We start from the raw sequence: 24387 nt of genomic DNA on the forward strand, positions 1-24387 counted from the left end.
GTCATTTTAAAAAGGAAATCTTCTCCTGTTCAGACAGAAAAGAAATTTAAAATTTTCCAAAGCAGTATTAGAGAACTTGATTTAGGTCTTTCTTAAGTTTTAATATAATTCCAGTGACGCAATCAACCCTTAACAATGTCAGTGTAAATATGAACATTACTGGATCTAGATCTTTGTTTTTAAAAAAATTAAGCCAGGTTTAACAAATAATTAAATACTTTATCTGAACTCTGAAAATAAAAATGGTTATTTAATCTTATTCAATTTCAGAAAGAAAAGCGTGGAGATTTTATCTATTTCAGAATGTCATTGCATCTATCAAYAAATACAAGGTCTGCCAAGAGGATATTGAAGGAAAAGACATCTCAAGTAGAGAATTCAGCTGTAGCTGTCCTACATCTCTATTCGTTTGTGGCATCCTTCACTGTAACTGATTCCAAAATGTCAAGAACACTTAAGCTGAAGARGTAACATGCTGTAGACAAGAAAGTTCTTTAACCTCACAGACATCTCTCCTTTCAAGTTATTGATTAATCTATAAACACCATAACATTTTGAAAAAGCTTATAGTAACAGCCTCAACAGAGGTGTCATTGTTGCTACAGCTTGCTTTCTGGTGATGGTGTACACATGAGAATTCCTGAAAATGTTGATGGCTCAGAAAAATCTGCCATTCCCACAAACTGGGAGTAATACATTAATTTCTGCAAGGACAAAGAGAAACTACAGAATGTTATCCCCTAAAATTTTATCATGTGCAAATAATTGTTTTAATACTAAACAGCAACATCCAAACTGACACAGAACTAAATCCAGAATAACCAAAATTAACTAGGGGAATTAATCAATAAAAAAAAAAATACTTAGTCTAACTACTAGAAATACAAAAGAGGCCAAGCTACCATATAAACACTGCTCCTTCTTTGATGAATTATTGAAAAGAACTTTTTTAAGTAATATTTTTTCACAAATAAGTTTTCAACATGTTAAGTTCATTCCACCCTTACTATAAAAGGAGAGACCCATGCTAATAAAGCTAAGGAAAGATAAGCAAGAGTTATAGAAGTAGCTGAAAGTGGAATAGTAAAACTTTTTGTTTTTCAGGAAGTTGTAAAAGAATCTACACATTCATATWTCAATCACATTCACTAATTTATGCAATGATTTGAAATATGATTTGGTGCACCTGTGTTGCAAAACACTGACTATTACACTCAGTTAAGAGCTGTACTGCAGCATCTTTCATTATTCAGGCATATTTAACGAAGTAATAAATTAAATATGATTTTTGTTCATAAGAATCCTTTAATAGGTTTGTTATTCTATTAAAACAATGAACAAAAATGCAAAAAATTATATTTTTTTCAGTTTGCAAATGCAGCCTCCTTACTCTGAAACTGCTGCAACCCCCCTTATAAGCCACTGATATTCTCACAGAAGTTACCACAAGACTCTGGACAGTCAATGCAGCAGCAGCTGACAGAAAGCACTGTAAGACAACCTGATTCACAGGTTTTTTTCATAGCTTTTTCTCTCAGATATGATTCAGAAAAGCATTTTAAGCRTCTTAAGCTCCTTTGTTTTCAAGAGAAGTAGAATTTATTTCATGATGAGTTCTTTCCAGAACTCTTTTGTTTAAAACAGGCAATAGCACTCATTAAGTACTGTTAAACATTTTAATTTACAGTTAACAAGTACTACGTAAAAAATATTTATTGCAATATCACTGAAATAACTGTATATATGAATGAACTGATGTGAAATTAGGAGAATTTTTGAGTTTTAATTTCTTGTAATTTTTTTCTACTCACACCTTTTGAGTAATTCGAAAACATATCTAAAACATTGATACAGCATCAGTTTCTTCAAGGGTAAAGAAACACAGCTACTACATGCAGTAGTAGAGTTGATATTCTTAAAAAGATGCTGTGGAAAGCATGACACTTGGAAGAGCTACAAATGCAACTTGAGGACTGAAGCAAATATCTTAGACCAATACACACGTAAACCTTTAATCAAAAAGATTATGGTTACCTTGATTACTGTGCTTCTTTGGGGGAAGAAAATGCTGCTTAATGGAGACCCTTCATTTCAATAGAGGAAGGCAGAAAAAAGCAACTTTCAAATTTATTTTTTTTATTACCTAGAGTGAGAGCAATTAACTGTTAGCACTAGAAAGTAGTGGAGCCTCTGTGACATCTCTGAAATGTGGATAACTTTTGTTAAATTTGGTTTAGTTTCTTTAAAATGCAAAGTGCTGAGCTCAGCATGGGGTAAGACCTCTCTAACGGGTACAGAAGATTAAATTACACAGTCTAATGATTCCTCTGGTTTGAAGGCTACAGAATGATGCATGATGCTGGAGTTTCAAAACTGGTGCTACCCACCAGCAAAGAAGGTTTGCTGGTGACTTTAGTTGCTTAAAACATATTGTTCTCTTGTTTKTGCTGAGTATATCAGTTCTGTAATGCATCAAATTCCCAACCACTTGCCAAGAATGTAACTAGTCAACATATGATTCATAGCAGTATCTCCTTAAAAATATTCATAACCTTATGCACCATTAAGTCTTCCTGATATGGCTGCCTTTAACTGAATCAAGACAATACAAACAGGTAAGAGAACACCTGAATTTCTCCCCTCCTTTCTGTTCAGAAGCTGTTCTGGAATATAATTTCCTCCTGACACTATCAATCATAATGGAACTTGCAGTTTAGACAACAGTAATAAAAGACAAACCCAAACATATTTTAGACCTGACAAGAAATTATTTTTGTAATTTTAATTAACTTCAACTTTTAAATAATTTCTCAAAAACGGTTGATGTTGTTATACATATTTTAGTGACAGAATATTTAATTCTTCCACAGATTAATTTAACACAATGTCAGCCATGGCACATCTATTCCTCTTGACAATCTTGTTATATTAATTCAAATAGGCTCATATTTGGTTTTCTTAATTTATTAGAGGACATGGTACATCCCAGTTATATATAACTGAAGAATTTAAATCCTAAAATCGAGTCATTATTTTCATGAGACAAGTTTGATAAACAATGAATTATTTTTTGAGTCAATTTCTTTTTGGTGAATTTCCACATCCTTTATTTCCTTTAGTTCTGGGCCAAAAGGCTAGAAAAGGATAGCAAGGAAACCTTTACTTAGCCAGCACATAAACAACATGCTTAATTTTTTAGGAAACAGTGAATGATTACCTGTTGCCATTCAAAAGATATCAGACAGATAGGATTGGGACTAAAACAATGCATGCACCATATCCCAACTTGACCTTATGGAGCTAATTCTTTGGGAATACCCGGGACAATTCCAAACAAAACACATTTATTTTGTATATATGAAATATTCATACATACAGTCATAGATGTGTCCTCTTTCTCCTTCAGAATCAAATGTTCTCATTAAAGTTTCCCTTTATCCCTTAAAAAAAAAAAATCTAAATAGCAGATATACAACTAAATCTAGGCAAGCAAACTAAGTAATCCATGGTGTGATTGCCTAAACTGTTCCTTTTATATTTCATGAACACTGCCTGAAATCAGAATTCTGCAACAGATTTTATATGTATGCTTAAATGACACACACACGAGTAACATACCTCAACCTTGCAGGATAAGCATAGATCTCCAATTCTGAAATCCATATTAAAAAAATAATAAGGATCTAAACTGCAGCAAGGAAGATTAAAGTGCACTACACTAGAGCAAGTGAAAAAGAGAATGTAAGAAAAATCTCCCTATAAGGAGGTTTTAAAAAAATAATTAGGCAAATACCTGGCAAGAATGACATCTATAGTCAAGCTTACCTTGCAAGGAAAATCAGAGATTAAAAACCTTAATTTCAAACTTATTTTTTCTTGATTCCATGACAAAGTGAAAAGTCAAATAACAAACCAATCCAAAAATACGTCTGCCAAAATTCCAGATCTTTTCTTAACTGTTGAAAAGGTGGCTAAAACCCAAAACCTACTCTTCCTGAACAGTGAAACGGGGATCAGCTAACAGAGCTCACCATCCAACAGTCAATACTGTCACTAAGCAACATCAAAACTCTACTTACTGCTATCATGGTTGAGCACGTTTGTTTTGAAACACTAAAGGAAAATATTAAATCTAAAAAATGAGCAAGTAAAGCCATTGTTCAATATCCTATCCACTGTAAAAACCAGGCAGGTATTTATATGACTCTAAACAGAGACACTATAACTCAATCCTAAATTCTGTTCTGCTTAACTGCTTTGCAATATATCAACATCTAATTGCACCACACATAATCTGATTTATTCACAGATTTTAAACAGCAGCTGAGTAAATCTGCCATACAAGTTCCATGCTAATGCTTTAATAAGGATACATCTTGGTTGCAGCAGTGTTCAGTCTGTATTCTAGGGTTTTTTTTAAAAGCAACTTAAATCCCTGTATAAAACTGAATTTACCTATAAAGTATATGAGACTTCATTTAGTCTTAGCATACACATATCAGCAAAACACAGAAGAGGAAGAAGCCCCTCTAATAACTGAGAAGAAAGTACATGAAATAGTAAAGAGGAATTATATGGCATGGAAGGACAGAAAAGGTGCTTCATGATCACAATAAGCAGATGGAATCTGACATGCTGGGAAAGAGAAAYGCAGTGAACTGCATTTCTAAGACAGTTGTGCAACTAAAAAAATTTAAGAGTAGCCTAGAAACAGCTTCTAGAGTCCAAATATGAATCCTAACAGAGAAAAGCACAACATAGAAGCTCTAAATTAGACCAACTTTCCATACATAATCCAAAAACTGTCAAGATCTACTCTTATGCTACTCTGATAAAGTTACTTCTTTATCACTCAAAAATGGTCTTTAAACCATTGCACACCAAGGAAGAACATTTTTGGTACGTCACGAGTCACACCATATTTTGCTTCAGTCCCTTGAGTTACTYGATAGCTTTACTTGTATTCAGATTCTGAATGGAGCTCAGAATAGGCTGTARACCCAATTTCCAAGCTGAAAATTCACCCTAGTGGGTTACTGTTTGCAAAGGTAAGCAGCATTTCCCTTTCTGTCTGCAAGTTATACCTCAGGTTTTCCTTACATTTAAGGCAGGCTCCAGGCTGAAATTGAGACTGTAGTTTAATAACCATTGTTTATCAGGTATTTTACTTCAGCTGCCTTACATGGGTATCTTCTTTGCTGTAGAATGTCCCTAGCAGCAAATGACAGTGATACACAACTTTGGACAAACATACATCCACAGAAACACAGCAGTTGARAAAACTAATTGAATTGGTCATGCCTAAGCTTAGGACTTCCTTCTAAAGACAGGCAGATTCAACTGAATTCTGGCAATGTCATTCAGAAAACTGTGTATTTAACTGAGATCAACTTAGAACCCACTTTACAGATTCTGTGCTTCTTTTTTTTGCTTCCTTTGACAACATTAAATAATGTTTCTATAGTTATATGGTCACAGTTTCTCATCAGAAAGCTCTCAACACTAAAGGATTGATATCTTCCCGCAACCAACTCCAATGATGAATCTGTTCTGAAATAGGCCAGTTTGAAAGGCTGTTAAGCTTTTATCCTATTCCTCAGAACACAAGAGTAAGATACAGTAAAACAGCTTTATCTAACATTTATCCTTAAAAATAGTATCACTGTAAGCAGGCATAATATGAGTATACATGTCACTTGAGTTGGACAAGCTGAAGACTTTGTCCTTCGTTAGATTTCTACATAACTGTGTAAGATCTCTGGCACGGCATGGCTATAACCAACCTTGAATCTAGTCTAGAGACCTGAAACCATGGAAATGAACCCATAGGGATGTACATCCTCATTTTGCTTATGTTGCAAAACAGTGACACCCACTGGCAGCAACAATTTAAATATTTAATTGTTGCAGCCTGAACCTACTTGATAAGAGCTGCTAAGAAGTTTCCATTGAGAAGAATACATCATGGAAACAACCACACAGACTTACCTGTTGAGTCAGCACTACTGCTTGAGTTTTCAGAAACTGCATTGTTAAGAGCATCTGGAGTAACTGCAACATAACCCTCTGGAGGAGGTTCCACTGTGTAAATTCTTGGAGACATAAGTGCATCATCACTACCTACAAAACAGAAAATCCAAAGTATCTGGCTCAGTATTGGTCTCACTACAGATTTTCTCAAATGTTTTCCCAACTACAGAACTACGTGATCTCAAAAATCCTTACAGAGGGTCAGGTGTGGAACACTGAAATTATCCCATGAACAACAGAACTGCACCAAATTTCACAGAGCTATAAATGAACAAATACTCCATGGGTTAGTTCTTTCCACCAGAAGTGTTTTTGTCCATTGTATCAGGTAAATCTTCCACCCTACCTTCAGAAGAACTTACAGTGATATTTTAAGAGAGATTCTAAACATTTTTCCCCACTCAGCATGAGCAGACACTATTTCTTTAAGAGAACTGTTTCACAAAAGATGGATGRAGAGATAAAAGCCTATTATGAAGTGACAGAAGCAACAGAAAAAGCATCACAAAGCTGCGATTTGCCCATTTGCAGACGTTTTAACCACAGCCTATGCTTCTCTGAAGGGAGTAAAGATAAAGGGAGTTTGAAAGTCACACTTAACTAAGCCTCAGCAGTGCCTGCCCAAGAGGACTCACCGCCTCATCCCGCTCTACTTTCTGGGGCAGAAGGGGAAGAATAGCTTTCCAACTATTTCCTTATATAGGAAAACTATYTGGGGTAATGGCAGCAGTCTTTTTGTAGGATTTCTTTCCCCTTTGAAAGGTATTTAAAAATGCATGCAAGTGCAGCAGTAGAAACTTCTCATTTGTTTACCAGACAAGAAGTTACAGTCACATCTCTGCTCCACTTAGAAGAAACCAGACTGTATTTATATAGAAAGTAATGACAACACAGATCAACTGCAGTGAGAAAAGAGCTTTTCCAGAAGGCCAGGATGTCAGGGTGTCTCCAAATGTTGCAAYATAGTTTTAGGTGGCTCAATGTTGGATTTTTTTTTWAATTTTGATTTGTTGATTTTTTTTGGTTGTGCTTGTTGTTGCTTTGTTGAGTTTTTTTAACACTCAGCCAGCTCCATAAATCACCACAGACACAGCGCTTAGCCTACCCTTCTTGGGGGCAATATGCCCCTTTAAAACACAGAGCTGTGAAAATTATATACAATAAAAACAGTTTTGGCAGGTGGACACAATCAGCCTCTTAAACYATGAACTTGCTAGAAGATCCCAGATGTTCCTATCACTGAGGTACAGTTTGAGCAGCTATGGTTGGTTTAATTTCTAAATATCTAACATGCAGTTGTGTCTGATAGATCCCTAACAAGAATTACTTCTGTATTTCTGATATGMAATTTAACTATGCACTGACATTTCTCAGCCAGCCTACTTCAAAGATGATGAAGTACATTGCTGGACGTTCAAAGTACTTCTGAAAACACCACAGTCATTTTCATCATCATGAGGGAATAAATTTGTTTTGAAAAAACATTAGAATACTATTGTTTTGTTTTTTTAACAAGCCAGAAAATTTCCAACTGATATTGATGATCATTTAACAGATGATAATAAAGGGAAAGAAATACATAATACAGAAAGATGAAGAGCAACTAGGTGATTTGGAAAGAATCAATTAAAAATTAACGTGGAATAATTCTTCAACAGAATCTTTCCATGTAGATGATGCCAAATCATTAAACTAACACTACTTGCATTGACTTTTTTCCCCCATCCAGGTTGATTAATGATGAAGTGCTAATTAGTGACAGTTTTAAACTACAAGGATGTATAAATGTTTGAGTTATTCCCTTTTGAAGGATTTCTGCTTTCCTTTTTTTTCCATTTTATTTAGATTTTGTAAAATAAAGATTATCAGGAAAACACTAAACCAAATTTACAACCATCTTGAGAAACTCAAATCTTTTAATCATAAAAGAGTAACTATACTGGGATAATAAGCTGCCAGAAAAAATAGCTATACATTTGAGGGACCATCTGTAACATACAGTCCTACAAAAAACAAAAAAAAACAACAAAAAAAAACAGTAACAGCTCTTACTGTGGAAATGAATGAACTCAAACCTATTTTTTCAAATTTTACCTGTTTAAGTGGGCATCTTCAAATTACATATTCATTCACTCCAGATGCATCTCTAAGAAGTTTGCAAGCTCATAAATCAAGCATTAGTCTTTGCGAATCCTGTGTAAGTGTGTCAAATCAAACTGCTACCATATCTACATCTGGACTTTYGCAGCCTGGGGCTAGAGTCTCCTTGGGCCAAGAAGAGACGGGTTCATAATAAATTCAAACACTGCTGCAAAGCAAATGGCTGAGCTGACAAAACAGTGACATTAACAGGGTTTTTTGATTAAAAAAAGTAATCAGATACAAGAGATAATACAGAAKGTGCCCTTTTTACTTGTTAAAAGTCATGAATCACATTCCTGAAGGTTTTGTTTAAGGAAAGAAAATCCCAACAGCTAAATGTCATTTACAACTCCCAAAATGGTGCAAACATTACTCTTTAAGGCAAACCAAGAATACAGAATAAATGTTTTGAAACTATTTGTCTTCTACTAATGTTCCCCWCACAGAGATCCACGGCATGTAACTCTATGCACAGAGTGGGGAAAAGCATCTACACCATGCCATTACCAACATTACATCTCCAAGCATGTCAATTGCTCGACCAGCTACGTTATCTCATATCCTACTACAAACAAGTMTCAGATCTTTTTAGAAGGAGCTGAAGGTGAAGCTTCCAGCCATATAAAACTGTCAACTGCCCAATCAGTCATCATCTCAGGTAGACAGTCTATTTTGTTTTAAGTTTATTTTTCAGCATTTTTAAACCATCCCCTACTTGTAGCTCAGAATGGTGGTACATAACACTCGCATAGCTTCCAGACTGCGTAAACACAAAGCAGGCTAAGGCACGCCTCAGACATGGCCAAAGCACACGTTCATTTAGTCTTGTTCATATAATTCTTGGTCCTTTGCTTGCTGTAAGACTAAACCCTGGACAGAAACTGAATCACTTCTAGGTTCTGTGGTGGGTTAGCCCTGACTAGAAGCCAAACACCCGAACAGATACTCACTCTCCCCTCAGCAGGCTGAGGGTGGGATGGATTACAATGGGGACAACAGGTCTTAGAAAGCTCAAGGGTCAACACCAAGGAGATCACAACTACAAGAACCTTTCCTCACTGGCTATTTTCACTCCTCCCTACTTCCTCTCGCTGCAGGTTACACCCAGTGCCTTCAGCAAGAGAAGGAGCAGTGCAAGGTGGTGGTGGGGGCACTGTTTAAAAGTCTCTGCTGCTCCTTCCTTTTCCCCCACACGGGTTCTTCAYGGCCTGCCATCCTTCAGGAATATTTGCTCAACAACAGACTGCATCTTCCTCCTCTGACCCTAGGGCTCCCACTGTTGTCCTTTTAGCTCCCTCCTGTCTTGGGATTGTTTTCTCCTTTCTTGCAGAAGTGTCCCCCAGGGTGCCCCTGCCCCAGCCGTGGGCTCAGCTGTGCCCTGGGGTGGGTGGGCTGGAGTGGGCTGGAACTGGCTGTGTCCAGCMCAGGGCACCCCCAGCCTCCCCTCACAGTGCCCCTTCCCCCCCMCTTCCACTGCCAGTGACTGGACAGACACCAACACACTGTACAGTTTTGCAATCAAAAACTTTGTCTTACTTGTAAAGTGCTTCTCTGTAACTTAGAAAGCTTTGTTAACTCACCAAAGTTAAGTTCCCATAGGACAGAACTCAAAAGAGCAGAGGATCCAAGTCAAGCTAGAACATCCTGCAGCTCCCCCCAGCAAACAACTGTAAATTAGCCCAATCTTATTAAGATTGTGATCTTTTCCACAAAATTACCCCTTGGGCACACTCATTTATCACTTCTTCAAATAGATGGAAACAGTTCACCCCTGAAAGCAGGTCTTTATAGGAAAGCAGAATGTCCTAGTTCTGGCCAGGACAGTTAATTATTCTTTACAGGAGCCCGGTGCAGTAGCACATGCCTGTATCATGGCCGCTGGGGAGGTTGAGCCCACTGGAGCACTTGATCCATGAGTTCTGGGCTGCGCTGTGCCCAGAGGGCATGGCCAAGACACCAGCGTCACTCAGTACCACCTTACATCACTTCCAGGGGCTGGGGGAAAGGGACTCTTGCTTCCAAGCAGAAAGGTGGCTCCTTTCCAGTCACAGGGAACATATGTCAGTCAGAGGAGCTGTCTGCYATTGTTTTTCAGAGTCCTGGGCTGGGGTGAGCATTTTGCACATAAATCACCCTCTCTTTGTACATTATTGTTATTAGCATTGTAGCTGTTCCCAGTTTCTAGAGTGTACATCATTTGTGTGCCTGGTGGGATGTTGAAACTTAAGCCAGTTCATTACAACTTCCTTTCTGAGACTTCACATCCCCAGAACTTAGTTCAGTACCAAGCTYACATCATAAACCTTTCCAATTTTCAAATAATTGTTAGAGGGCAGAGTTGATAGGAAAGATAAGTAAAAAGTAAGCTTGTGTAACAGCAGAAAATATGAGATTTGACTCTGAATAAATATGATTCTGACAATGACAGTTCAAGTAATAAACTCCCCAGTGTAAACTGGAACAGGAGTGGTGTCTCACGCAATCCATTTTGTTGTCAATGCATTGAAAATTATTTCAAACAGGGAGTCAAGRCAGACAGTGGGAATGCTAACGCACAATTATTATGCTGTAGTTCGACTCAGTTTAGTACTGTCAGCCATTCCCTAGCTGAAACAAGGCCATTTGATCAAGTTCTTAAACAAGCCATTTTTTCTGTTTACCTTACCTCGATAATTAGATTTCCTGCAGCTGACTAATTTAGGCTTAGAGCTTGCTTACACTTAGAGCTAAAACTGGCATTTTCTACTCTTAGTAGGCAACTGCTACATACTGTTAGATGAGCTATTCATTAAATTGCTTTGGGGCCTCACAGGCCAGCAGCTCCCGCTACCACAGCTAAGCTGTTTGAATTGAGCACATAGAAGAGAGGAATGAGTTAACGTCCTTCATAAGGCCACAGGAAAAGGAAGGAATCTGCCAACCAGCAGCGAACAAACCCTCCAAAACGCACAAACATATTGCTAGAGGAGCTGGAGACTGAAAACAGAACTGTTACTGCCAYGAACAGAAATTACAGATATTACACATGCAGCCCTCTCAGTATGAACAGAGATGGGAGGAAATTTGCTTTTTTGTGGGATTTTGGTTGCTTGGGTTTCTTTGGCTGGGTTTTGGAATCTTTTTCCCTTCTCCACTAAACTCCAGGTTTTTTCATTCCCCTAAAGCATGCAGCTATACTGACTCGTGAAACTGGCTAGGCACCACTTTTACCACAGCCACCAGCCAAATACGATACTTCTGGATAGATCAGTCCCATTTGCACAGCATAATGGCACTGTAATATACCATGTAATGAGAGAATTTTTAAACCCTTGAGAGAAGACGATAAAAAGTATGTATGACACCACTTTATTGTATAATAATTATAATCTCCGTTGCTCTTTAGCTCATTCACAATAGACAGCTTTTCAAAGTAATTAACCAAAGCGAAGCTGAATTGTTTAACAACTCTCTAAAGTTGTTTATTGCATTGAGTACTGCTAGAACCCTGTTTCTCAACCATATGCACTTCATCAATTTGATCAACTAAAAGGCAGGGCTGTTCATGCACACTTTTTCGACATGTTTTGTCTTCAAGGCATTTCTGTCAGTAGCTTAAGTTTTCTACAGTAGAATGGCTGCAGGAAGATAGGATTGATATGAAGAAATACACAGTTCKGGTGTCCTAGTGATGATTTAAATGCAGTACACTGTCAGCATCAAGTAAGTCCAACAGAACAAGAAGGAGAACACAAAACAATCACACAGCTGCACTGAATTTCGACAAGGATTCCTCATATAGGATAACAATGCTAGGAAATGTCACATTGGATAAGACATTCACATTTCTATTTAATGAATATAGAGTAAATTGCATTTTGTCCATTTATATAGCATAAGATRGATTCCAGCTTTTTAAGAAAGCTAAAACCTATTAGTAGTAACATTCCTCATCATTTCCTACTTAAATATATGAAGGAGAAGATCAAATCAGGCATCTCCACAAGATCCAAAACTCTCACTAGGCTCTCTGCATTTCAAATTCCTTTTTCAGAACTAAAGAAAATGCAAAAATCAGAAGTGGCACAGCACACTTTATACCTATACTATACTTTTCATTTGAACGCTATTATCCTTCAGCAACTCCGAAATTTTCATTTTTATAAGAATTATGCTAAATATTGATCAGTAAATCCCAAGTCTTTTAAAAGTATTGGTAATTCTGACATAGAAGAAGGTCAGAGACTAGGGAGGCCATTTCTTCTTACTAGGAAAGGCTGAGGGAGCTGGGTCTGTTCAGCCTTGAGAAGAGATAACTGAGATGACTACAGATATCTAAAGGGAGGTGTCAGAGGATGTTTCCGGGCTCTTCTTGGTGGTGCCAAAAAATAGGATAAGAGGCAGTGGGCAGAAACTGATGCCTGGGAAGTTCCATGTCACATTCTCACATTCCATGAAGAGCATGAAGAATAACTTCTTTACTGTTCACATGACTGAGCACCAGAGAGATTGTGAAATACTGTGTGGTGTGCTCTAGGATKACCCTGCTTGAGAAGGGAGGTTGGACCAAATGATCCACTGTGGTCCCTTCTAACATGACCCATTCTCTGATTCTGTGAAAAAGACAATTCCACAATTAGCAAATCTCTAGTTATAAGTACATGTGTCTCTTTTGAGTACATACTACAAAGCTATTAAAAATAGTCAGTGAGGTTTTAAAATATCAATAAAAAGTAAAGAAATTACAGAACTGTACAATTCACAAGAAATGTTTTCCATTCTATTAATCCCGTAAGCAAGTAGATCTGGCCCTAACAAGGGTCAAAAATAAACAAAACCAATTCTCAGGACAAAATTTAGCCAAAGTCCATATCCAAGTGAGCAATCTGTGTTTTGAAATGCACACTTTTTTCTTGTGATACAGCAAGTTTTAAAGCATTTTTAATATAGCATTTGGAAGCATATTCACAAAATATGCTTCGTTTAGGGAAAACGTTCTCTTATTTGTAGTAGCTTTCAACTTTCCATTTGCTCTCTTTTAATGCTTTGCTTGCTATAAGACTCAGGTTCATTAAATATGTGCAACTTAAATTGTTTAAGGTAATAAAGATGGTAATCTAGACCCTCTTCGATTTTATGCTGAGGAAAGAAAAAACTTTTATTAYATCTTCTGAAATTAAGAACTACAGCTTCTACAATTGATAGACCAAGTTCCTCAAGGAGAGAAATGTTTAGAAAGTCTTATCTAATTGTCCTGGGGAATAGGAATCCCTACCTTGGTTACATTCATTTTCTCACTGAGTATTTTGGTAAAATATGGGGAAAAGTCAGATTTAGGAAAAGTGTAATCAAGAGGGAAGGTATAGCTTACCATATATGCCGTAGAACAGCAAGTGCTTTGTTTTGGTTTGTTTGGTTAAAAAAAAAATCAGAAATTTTTCTTTTCAAGAAAAAAGATATGACTACTCTCCCTTGGAGTCCAGAAGCATGACACCTCCACAGGTTTTCTCCATCCCTAACAGAACTACTGCCTTCCTGAAGAAAATGCAAATACTATTCAGAAGGCTTCTYTATAGTTACAAAGGATAGTATCCCTCAGAATTTGCCTTCCTTCTCCAGTTATTCTTAATCTTATTGTAAGCTTTGGTTCCTGAATTATGTGAGGAGTTTTATGGGATAAACCTTTCTGATACCAAATTATTAATTATCCTGATGTCCTGATGTCCCATCTCCTTAAGCATCTCAGCTTCAACTTGGTCTCAAAAAAGGCATATGAATGCAAATATTTACAGGATATAAAACTATGATCTTAAAAGCTTGCATCTGCAAGCACAACAGAGATGTGTCCATAAAATTTAAAGGCGATGCTGCAAACTTTATTCCAATAAAGATCAGAATCTTGCAGGATGGCTTAGCTGATGATGGCAGTTTAACTCAGACAAATTGCTAATTGTATTTTCCYAATCTGAGAATAACTGTTAAAGGCAAATAGGACATTGTGATAAGTTTTACAGTAAAACCTGTTATTGAATGCTAGAAAATACTTAAAACTAAATTTATTTTTTAGAGAAATCCCCAACTTTTTACTGACCCTAGATAATTTTTAGCAGTATTTTGTAGGACTGAAATAATCACTTTCAGCCTAGGAAAGCGTTAATATTCACAAAAAAAATCCCTTATTTTCCATTGTTGCTTTCAATTACTCATCTTTGACTATTGCTTCTTAAATCATCAGCTGTCTTCTAGTTATGCCCACAATCTTTAAGTAAGTCTSTAAGTAAGGTCTGTAAGTAAGAATTGACTTAAAACAGTTCATGATCAAAAAATTCAATCACTGCTTTTGTGTTCTTCCTTCACCAAGGCCAGAGTTTATAGCTCACACCTTCTAGCCTATCTCTAAACATGTACTTTCAGTGTCCAATGCTATAAAACCACATATAAATGCAAGAGCTCCTTAAATTTAAATAAAATCACAACCAGAAAAGAATGGTTGTCTGTTGGTTTCCCAGATGGGTAATTTATTTATCTTTTTTTCCTATGAGCCTTCCTTCAAGTCTACCTTTTTTGTTGGTTTTTTTTAAGTACTTATATGTAAATTTGAATCACAGCAGAACCCCTTCTGTATTACTGTGGCATCTGCATGCCTCCAACAGAAAACAAACTCAGTTACAGTTTGCTGTTAATTTCAAAAACATTCTTGTTGCTCTGCTGTCAAAATCCTAAATACAGACCTGGTCTCTTTACTCCAGGTTTCCCATCCTATAAGCTCTATCTTACCTGTATTAGGATTCTGAATAAAAAAGCTTTTCTTTCCTTACCTTGAAGAACATTCCATCAGGAATCAGGTATAAAATCAGGGGAGTTATAAATCATAAGGTCAAATAAATTATCCCACTCACMTCCCATTTCAGCAGGAGTTTTGCCAGGCCCTAATTTATACAGAATGGTATAGATTCACTAAAAATGAARGCAGTTTCAGCTTAAGAAATTACTCCATAGTCATGCATATTTAGCACACCTTCATCAGAAGCAAATGAATTTATTTGCAAAAGCAAATGAATTGCCTGTTATCTATTTTAAAATGACAATTTGTTCCCACAGCTATCACATATCATAGTAAGTTTAATGCTTCAACCTTTTGAAAATATGCCCTTCATTACTGATTACACAAAAGCAGTACCAGAAGTACTAATCTAGAAAACCAAATCAAGTCTAAAAYAAATGGGACTACAGAAGTTGCAATTTCCATGCAATCTTCTATTACAGTAATGGTGTGCTGGTTTCTCTGGGGTACAGTTAATTGTCCTTACGGCTGCTGGTATGGGCTGTGTTTTGGGTTTGTGCTGAACACACGGTTGGTAATATGGAGATGTTTCTGTTATTGCTGAGCAGGGATTACACAGAGCCAAGGCCTTTCCTGCTTTTTTGTGCTGCCACCTTGGGAGGAAGCTGGGGGTGAGAGGGAGGCTGGAAAGAGTCACAGGTGGGACAGGTGACCCAAACTGACCAGAGGGATATTTCAGTGCAACTGATGCACTCTGACTCACAGCCTTTACATACTGCCTTGACCTCAGACTTGCCTTATCACTATTGTCCTGAGTCACTGGAGTGTTGGTTGAACCTGGTTACTGTTAACAGGCATGTCCTGCTCTGCTTTGTCAGGCACTATGGGACTGCTTCCACAGTGATCACACAGCTCTTGTGCCTGCCTTGTCCCAGCTAACCTTCCTCACCTTCCCTTTGCTGCTGCCAGACACATCTGAGCTCAATCAGGCATCTGCCACACTTGCTTGGTTTTCTGTCTGTCAAAATAAGCCATTCTTGTGCTTTGAGAGRTTATTCTTGAAGACAACCAGCCCTTCAGAGCTCCCTTGCAATTCAGACCAATCCTCCAATAAATCCTACCAAGCATGTCCCTGAACAAGACAAACACCTGTTATTATGTAGCATTGGGTTCTAAACATACTACTCATCCTGCTCACTTTTTCCTGGACTTTACTCTCTGGCCCCAGATCACATCCACTATTAGTTCTTCCGTTTGTGCAAGTAAGGATATCTGAGGATCTTCCCAGCAGAAAGCTTTTTATACTCTTGGGAAACACATCTTTCTATTTCAAGTCAGTGTAACAACCTTTTAGTTATGGCAAAATTTGGTTTCAGAGGAATACAAAGCAATTCACACTCATTCTTATACTTGTGCACAGTGCCTTTCACCCACAAGTAATACCACAGCTACCTGATTTTTCAGCTCCATCTTTTGGCACACCATTCACATTCTACAATTTATTTGGAAAAAGGACTTTTACCTACCTGTTCAAATATTAATGTGCCATGTTCACTGCATAAACACACACAAAATAAAGCTCTTTTGCAAGGTACTAACATAGTCTCTGAATTAGTATTTGCCTTCTGTTGGATTTGTGTTCCCCATGTGTATTTCTAACAGCTGAGTGGAGCTGTACAAGTAGAAATCATTTTATCATTGCTTAACAGACACTRCACCTGAGACAGTTATAGCTTACACTGAATTTTCATATTTGCTACTACTAGATGTTGCATCCATGCATATACACCAAGACTATTTCTTGGTTTTCATAGGACATATGCACTGACCTCAAGCATACTAGGTATTAAATRCCACTAACTCTAGTATTCAAATTCATCTGTTGGTACCAAGAGCAAAAAAAACGACATACTATACTGTTCTGAAAAAAAGCAGCCATATTTCAAAACATATTATCTGAAAAAGGACAATGCAGTCTCACCTTGAAATGATTTGCATGGTGTATTAGTTGATGCRCTAGCATCTGCTGTTGAAGTCTGAACATTATCCAAATTCTTTTCTTCAGATTTTGATCCAAGATTTTCAAGAACCACCTCCTCTTCTCTACTTGAAGTATGAACAAGAGAAGATGAAGTTTCACCATAGAGTCGTTTCAGTAATTTCGCTAAGAACACTGCAGGATAAGAAAACTTTTTTTAACAGGAAGAAATAAAGTGTTTTAAAAGTATTTTAAGACTTAAAAATCCCAACAACTAATTGACATGAGACTGTTATCCTCACATTCCATCGAATTTTGGTTTTAGTAGTTCCTATCTCTTACAGGTGAAACTGAAAATAATATATAAGTTCAAAACTTGAGTCAGACAATCAGCTTTAAACCCAGAGTTCACTAGCAAGGTTAAAATCTTCTATTTGACTACCTTTTGGCAATAAATTAATACAGTATATTTACAGACTAAAGGCACATTAATTTTTAAAACAAGTATCTTCCTATACAAGTGTTATAAGGCTGCTCAAAATGCAGGTCTCTTCTGGYACAGAGGCACTGCAATTGAATTACTCATTAAAATCAGTAAGCTACAACAACTTAATCACACAGAAAAGCTAGAAGTAGGCAGCAGCAGAAACACATGGTAACCCAGTTATTTCTACAGAATTATCAGTATTCTTATACGCCTCTTCTTCTTATGGGCCCATTTCTGACGACACTGACAATCTGCTACTAGTTAGCCAAATGAAAATATAATTTGATTAAAGGAATATATGCAAATAATCTATTCATTAACAAAACCATTATCTTTTATATATATATGTATATTTCAATCACTTTAAAAGTTATATTATACTAAAATAGAAAGTATTATCAAGAACGTTTTTATATATTGCAAAGCAACATCCCTGGTTTCATGAATTCTATGTGGTCAAAGAGATATTGCAGTCTGCTGGGTGAAAAAAAAGAGATTTGGAGAAACACATCTTATTTAAACTTTCAATTTAAAATACATTCTGTGGACACCACACAAGCAGCATTCTGAAAATTCATAGTACAATAATTCTGTCAAGAGAAAAAGACTGAAATTGTTGTAAGAAGAATACGTCTTACTGCAGCTTAGCAGAAAAAYGTTTTATCATCATATAACTTGTCAATAAATTACTTCACAAATGGAAAAAACACCTTAATCCTTGAATCACCAGTCCCTGATAAATAAACTGTACCTCCAACGTACCTGGCAACTACGCTTTCTCATGCAAATACCTAACTATGTGGGAGAATGCTGTGTTATGGGTTACGACTACAGTTCCCAGACACACAAACAAGTGTTTTCATAAGATTCCCTTGCCAGGTTAGTCTACAGCTAGAAAGATAAAAAGCCACAATTACCCTCTTCAGTTAAAGAAACGAGACAGAAATAACCCATTTAACAWGAAAAAGTTAACTGCTTTTTCCAGATCTCTGACTCTAAAGGAAGTTATCCAAGCAGTTTATCCTGAATCCTTTCCCCAAGTGCTGCTACTAACACTACAGCATTTTAATAAACTCCAGTAGAGCTATTACTAAATGTCATGGTATAATGCCAATAGGCAGCCAAGTCCCACACATCTGCTCGCTCACTGCCCCCCACATGAAATGGGGGAAAAAATCAGAAAGAGAAAATTGAGACCATTCACGGGTTGAGGTGAAGACAGTTCAACACGTAAAGCAAAAATCATGCACACAAGCAAAGCAAGGAATTCATTCATCACTTCCCATGAGCAGGCAGTTCAGTCATCCCCAGGAAAGCAGGGCTCCATCACATACAAGGTTGACTTGGGAACCCAAACGTCCCCCCATTCCTCCATATTCTCATGGCTTTATATGCTGTGTATGACATCATATGATGTGGGATATCCCTTGGGTCAGCTGGGGTGAGCTGCCCCAGCTGTGTCCCCTTCCAATTCCTTGTGCACTCCCAGCCTCATCACTGGTGGGGTCTGGTGAGGAGCAGAAAAGACCTTGACTTCATGTAAGCACTGCTCAACAATAACAAAACCATCCCCAGGTTATCAACACTATTTTCACCACAAATACGAAAAACATATCACCAGAGGAACTGTTACAAAGAAAAATAGCTCTACCACACCGACAATCAGTACACAAATTAAAATTCAAGTACTTGTACTGAGGGAACTGTTCTTCCAAAGCAAATGATCATTGACATGCTGAAAATCCTACATATGGAAATATATCCTCCAAACCTGCTGAAAAGAGCAGATTCCTCATAACTACAGTGAATTTTATGCTCCCTGTCTTGAAATCTGATTTCCCTAGTCACCTCCCCCCAAATTACATCACTTTTTTTCTTTCCATTTTTAAAACAGAGGGACGATACACATAGACACAATAGTATTATTTCAGAAAGCAAGATGAGACCTGCTATGATASATTCATTCCTTCTAATTCCCATAGGAAGCTCTCTCCATCTTTAATATCTTTGCTTGAGAAAGCAAGCTGATACAATGYCTGTCTTGGAGGGTATGAATACAGAGGAAGTTATTCTTTGATAAAAGTATCTTTTGCTCACGAAGAAATATCTGCATCAGGAACAGTGATAGATTCACTTCACCAATGCAACATCCACTTGGCTGGCATTTTCAGCAGACACTGGAAGAAGCAGCAAGGTGCAAGCGAGGGAGTTCTTTACTGCCTACAAAGTTTTCACACCTGTGTCAGAGCATCTCAGCACTGACAGAAATAATCTCTTAATATAACTAGTAATTTCCAATAACTATAACAGAATGGAAGTGAGCAATGTTGAAATTTAGACATTACAAGGACCTCGCTTGAAACCTTGCATTTCAATCCTTCTGCAGACAGCAGGGAGCAATGAACCGAGCAGTATACCTTCCTCAGATAAATGAAGGACCACAGAATGAACTGAGTTGGAAGGGTCCCACAAGGATCGCTGAGTCCAACTCATGTCCCTGCACAGAACCATCCCCATGAGTCACACCATGTGCAYGAGAGCATTGTCCAACGCTTCTTGAACTCTTGAACACAAGCTTGGGGCTGTGACCACCRCCCTGGGGAGCCTGTTCCAGTGCGCAATCACCCTACAGGTGGAAAACCTTTTTCTAATATSCAATCTAAACCACCCCTGGCACAGCTTCAGGCTATTCCCTCAGGCTCAGGCACCACAGAGAAGAGAYCAGTGTCTGCCCCTTCTCTTCCCCTCACGAGAAAGTTGTAACTGCACTGATCACTCCCCTCAGTCTCCTCTTCTTCGAGCTGAACAGACCAAGTGACCTCAGCAACYCCTCATACGGCTTCCCCTCAAGGCCCTTCACCATCTTTGTAGATCTCCTTTCAATGCTAATAGCTTAGCGTCTTTCTTACACTGTAGGGTCCAAAACTGCCCCCAGCACTCCAGGCAAGGCCRCCCAGGTCAGAACAGAGCAGGACAATCCCCTCCCTTTCCCGGCTGGCAATGCTGTGCCTGATGCCCCCCAGGACAGGGTTGGCCCTCCTGGCTCATGTTCAACTTGCCATYGACCAGGACCCCCAGGTCCCTTTCTRTGGCACTGCTTTCCAGCATGYCATTCCCCAGACTGTTCACACATCCAGGGTTGCAGAATCTGGCACTCTCCTAGGTTGAACTTCCTATGGTTGCTGATTTTCCAGCCCTCTAATCTGTAGAGGTCCCTCTGCAGGGTTTCCCTGCCCTCGAGGGAGTCAACAGCTCCTCCCAGTTTTGTATCATCCGCGAAWTTACTTAGTATCCCTAGGATAGCTAGAGAGTGCTGAAAAAAGCTGACTGACTTAGTTTGAACTATTTGGAATCTTAAGTTTATTTTATTTTTTATTCAGACTAAGATAAAAATCTGTCTGCAGCTCTAAACCTTTTGAGGAAAATGGTCCTGTGTATCAGTGAATGTGGAAATTAGGCTCTGAGGAATATCCGTTCTGCCATCCTCAGCAGCTYTAGATGCTCTAAAGCATACTCTGTTTTTCAGTTAAGAGTCCCAGAATGAAGCTACCAAAACATTTTTCAGATGACAAAGGAAGCTTTTTCCACAGGATTTAATTGTTGCAATTCATTGAAAAAGGTATTGTGTGATACCCTTAAGTATTGGCCAAACCACAGGAGGTTGGTCTTGCCTGATGCTATAGAGCAGTTCTTCCCWATTCAAAACTTCTCCTTAACCTGATGGTTTTGGCAATATGCAGCATCAGAAATCAGTCCATTTGGTAAGAACTATTCAGACCCTTAAAAATAACTACCTCTTAACTGAAAATTAGAAAGAAAGGAAATTCAAGCAAAAGTATCTAGTACCAGAGATGTATCTTACCTATCAGAGTTTTGAAATGGAGTAAGACTCACTCTCACCATACCCATAGCATGGTTAAGTYAATAACCATATGGTTTTTTTTTGACGATGTTTTCCAGTCAACACAGCTGATGGAGGAACTGTACAGGTTTACATGGTCTTTCGATTGTGATTAAGCTTTTTATTTAATTTTAAAAGAAAAAAAAATCCCTTTCCAGCTGAAAACATGCAGCACTACTAAAATACTTCTACTGTGAGATGAGCTGAAGAAATACCAAAACACATATCTTTTCAGGAATTCCTCAGTGACAAAAAGGAGCCAGTATTTTCAGATGTGAGAACTGCAGCAAGTACCAAACTAGTTCAATGGCTAATTCTTGATAATTCCTGTATGGAATAGTGAAGCACAAATTTATAAGAAAACTAAAAAAGCACCAGCTCTCAACAGCTTGACACCACGTAAAGCAAAGTGTAACTCCAAGAAATACAATGCATAACACATGCTGGCTACTGATACAAATTAACATCCATGATCTTTCTACTAATATTGCAAGAAGAGTAAGGAGCTTTCTTCAAATAAATGCATTTTTGGCACCTATGTATTAAATTGATACCTTGACTAAATTTGTATTATGTACATGAGCAGACTATCCACAAAAATGTTTTATGAACATTCTGGAGTTGGCAACATGACTTAGCATGACTTAAAACTCAGTAAGGACTAGAGAGTGCAACAAAAGCACACTGAATAACTAAACAAATTAAGCTCTGAGCAACAGAAAAGTTCCTGTCCAGCGATAGCTTCCTCAAAAACATTTCTGTGGAAAATGCTTGCCTCATATTTTTGGCTACTTGCCATACATACTGCAAGTACCCCACTATGTTTCTCATTTGGTTACCTCCCACCTATTCAAGTCAAAGCTGGGCAGGAAGAACAAAGTAAGAGGCATCAAGAGCACTGAATTCTGTGGTTGTCCTACTTGGTCTCTTTGTCTCTCTTACAGAGGCTTTCCAAAAATGGAAGAATCAGGAACTTCTGAAACCATTCCATGTGGAAGATGTGCTAATATGCTATTTCTGCTAAAGCAGAAGAAAATACAGTACAGCAGAATGGAAAARGACAGAAAGAACAGACAGAATGATAATCCACATGCAGAACATATGGACAAGGCCTCATTAAAATGTTCAGTTCATCTCTGTTAATGCAGAATYACTCTCCAATATTCAAATGGATTTAAATCCTGAAGTCTCTTTTATCATGCAAGCACCACATCACCTATAAAGGTCATGACAGGATAGTTACTTCATGACATGGTCATAAAAATCACAGAACAGTTAAGGTTGGAAGAGATCTCCAGACACCATCTAGTCTAATCTCAAAGCTYAGAACAGGATCAGCTGCAGCAGATTGTGCAGGGCCTTGCCTAGTTTGATATAAAAATTCCATTGCCTGGACCATCTCCTCTTTCCTAATCATGGACATTTGACCAGAGATATTCAAGGGGACTACCTGAAAAAAGAGTGACCCTTGAAAGAGAGATGTCTGCACTTACCAGGATCCAGAGCAATGGAGTGTAAAAGCATTTTAAAAGACTGCTACAGACAGAAAATGTTAGCTAGACAGCTATTCTGACCACCTACCAGGTGGAAGACTCGATGATATTCATTCCTTTAAACCATTCACCACAAAGCTTACTTGTCCTTTAACCATACAGGATAGAGTTTCATAGTTCAGGACCTCTGGATTCGTTCTTAAGGAATAACTCAGCTGGCCACACTGATGAACAAAATGCACTGTTTGTTTGGCCTAATACAGTAATTCTTGAGTCATGGCTCTGCAAGCCTCACAGAGACAAAGGCATCCAGTTTGTATTTCWGCCACCAGGGTAAAATTCAGTCTGCAGTTATGATGCTTAACGGCATGCAAGGTATCCTATTTTGCCTACACACTGGGCACCACCCCAGAGCCCTTGWGTACAAAAGTCACCAATTCTGCCCATGAGCCTCTGGGTGCCCAAGATGTGCTCTGTACAGTAGAGACAATGGTGCATTCAGAATAGGCTCCTGTTACAGTAACAGGAAATAAATGGAAATAATTGAATAAAAGGAAATCAATACACAGAACCTCCAAGACAATTAAATTTATTAACCTTGACCTAAACTTCCCAATGCAAGAAAAAGCCATACACACACCTCAGACAAAACCAAAACCTCCGATGATCAAGCTCCACAGCCAAAACAACACAATCAAAACAAAAAGGAATCAGCTGAAAGCTCAAAGACCCCAAACCATTGCTAGAAATGGCAGAGAGCAGAGGCTTGAATTAAGTCAAGAGAGTGTCTGTGTGTGCACAAGCACACAATGCATTCTCATCCCAAGGAAAATGAATAGCTACTTAGTCTTTAACTTCAAAACCCTCATGAGCAGGGATCACCAATAAGCAGAGAATAGTCCCAGATTCAGCATACAAGTTCACCAACTACCAAAAGATTAAACTTAAGGAAGAAAGACAGCAATTAACCACTACAGAACACTCCATGGCAACTAAACAGGGTTTCATTTTCCCACTTCCCCTCATTTTTACCAAAAACATTCAAGCTACACAGGGATATGAGGAAAAGAATGATGCAGTGACATGCAATTACATTCTGTGTAGTCTGACAATTCAGACCATCAAAAGGGTGTATCTAATATGTAAGAAGAGATGCTCTTGTTCAAGTCAAGAGAAAGAAACAGAAAATGTGATTTTCTTGCTATCAGCAATGCCAGTTTTGACAAAACTGATGCACTTCCATTTCACCATAGATAGTGCATATAAATCAAAGCAAAGTACTGTAGAAGTATTGTGGGAATAACAAAATTGATCTTTCCAACTGGGGAAAAAAAAAGAGTGAAATATTTGGAATGCTAGCTGTGATCAAACTACAGTTTTATGTACACAGGAATGGGTACAGCATTTTGCTTTGTGTTCACAGTTTGCAAGCAGTCCTCCTCCTGCAGACGAAGCTATGGCAACAGACTCTTACAACAGTAGCTAAAGGACAAAAAAAAAAAAAAAAAAAACCAGTATTTTAATTCCACACTTATACAAGTATTTCACAAATTCTCTCTACAGAACTATCAGACTGCACCTTTCTCTAAAGAT

At 37.9% G+C, this 24387-nt stretch overlaps 1 protein-coding gene across 1 annotated transcript in view; it reads right to left on the bottom strand.

Annotated features, from left to right (window-relative positions):
- ERICH1 (glutamate rich 1) overlaps positions 1–24387 on the bottom strand; it is a 61599-nt gene that overhangs the window by 31345 nt on the left and 5867 nt on the right. Inside the window, exons 2-3 of the mRNA XM_057371977.1 lie at positions 16917–17108; positions 5989–6120 (exon numbers count right to left, since the gene is read on the bottom strand). Coding sequence (XP_057227960.1) covers positions 5989–6120; positions 16917–17108 — 324 coding nt within the window. The remainder of the gene's footprint in view (positions 1–5988; positions 6121–16916; positions 17109–24387) is intronic.

This window comes from Malurus melanocephalus, unplaced genomic scaffold, assembly GCF_030028575.1.
Source record: "Malurus melanocephalus ecotype Western Australia unplaced genomic scaffold, MMel_1.1 scaffold_6, whole genome shotgun sequence".
In the NCBI taxonomy this organism is placed as follows: Eukaryota; Metazoa; Chordata; class Aves; order Passeriformes; family Maluridae; genus Malurus; species Malurus melanocephalus.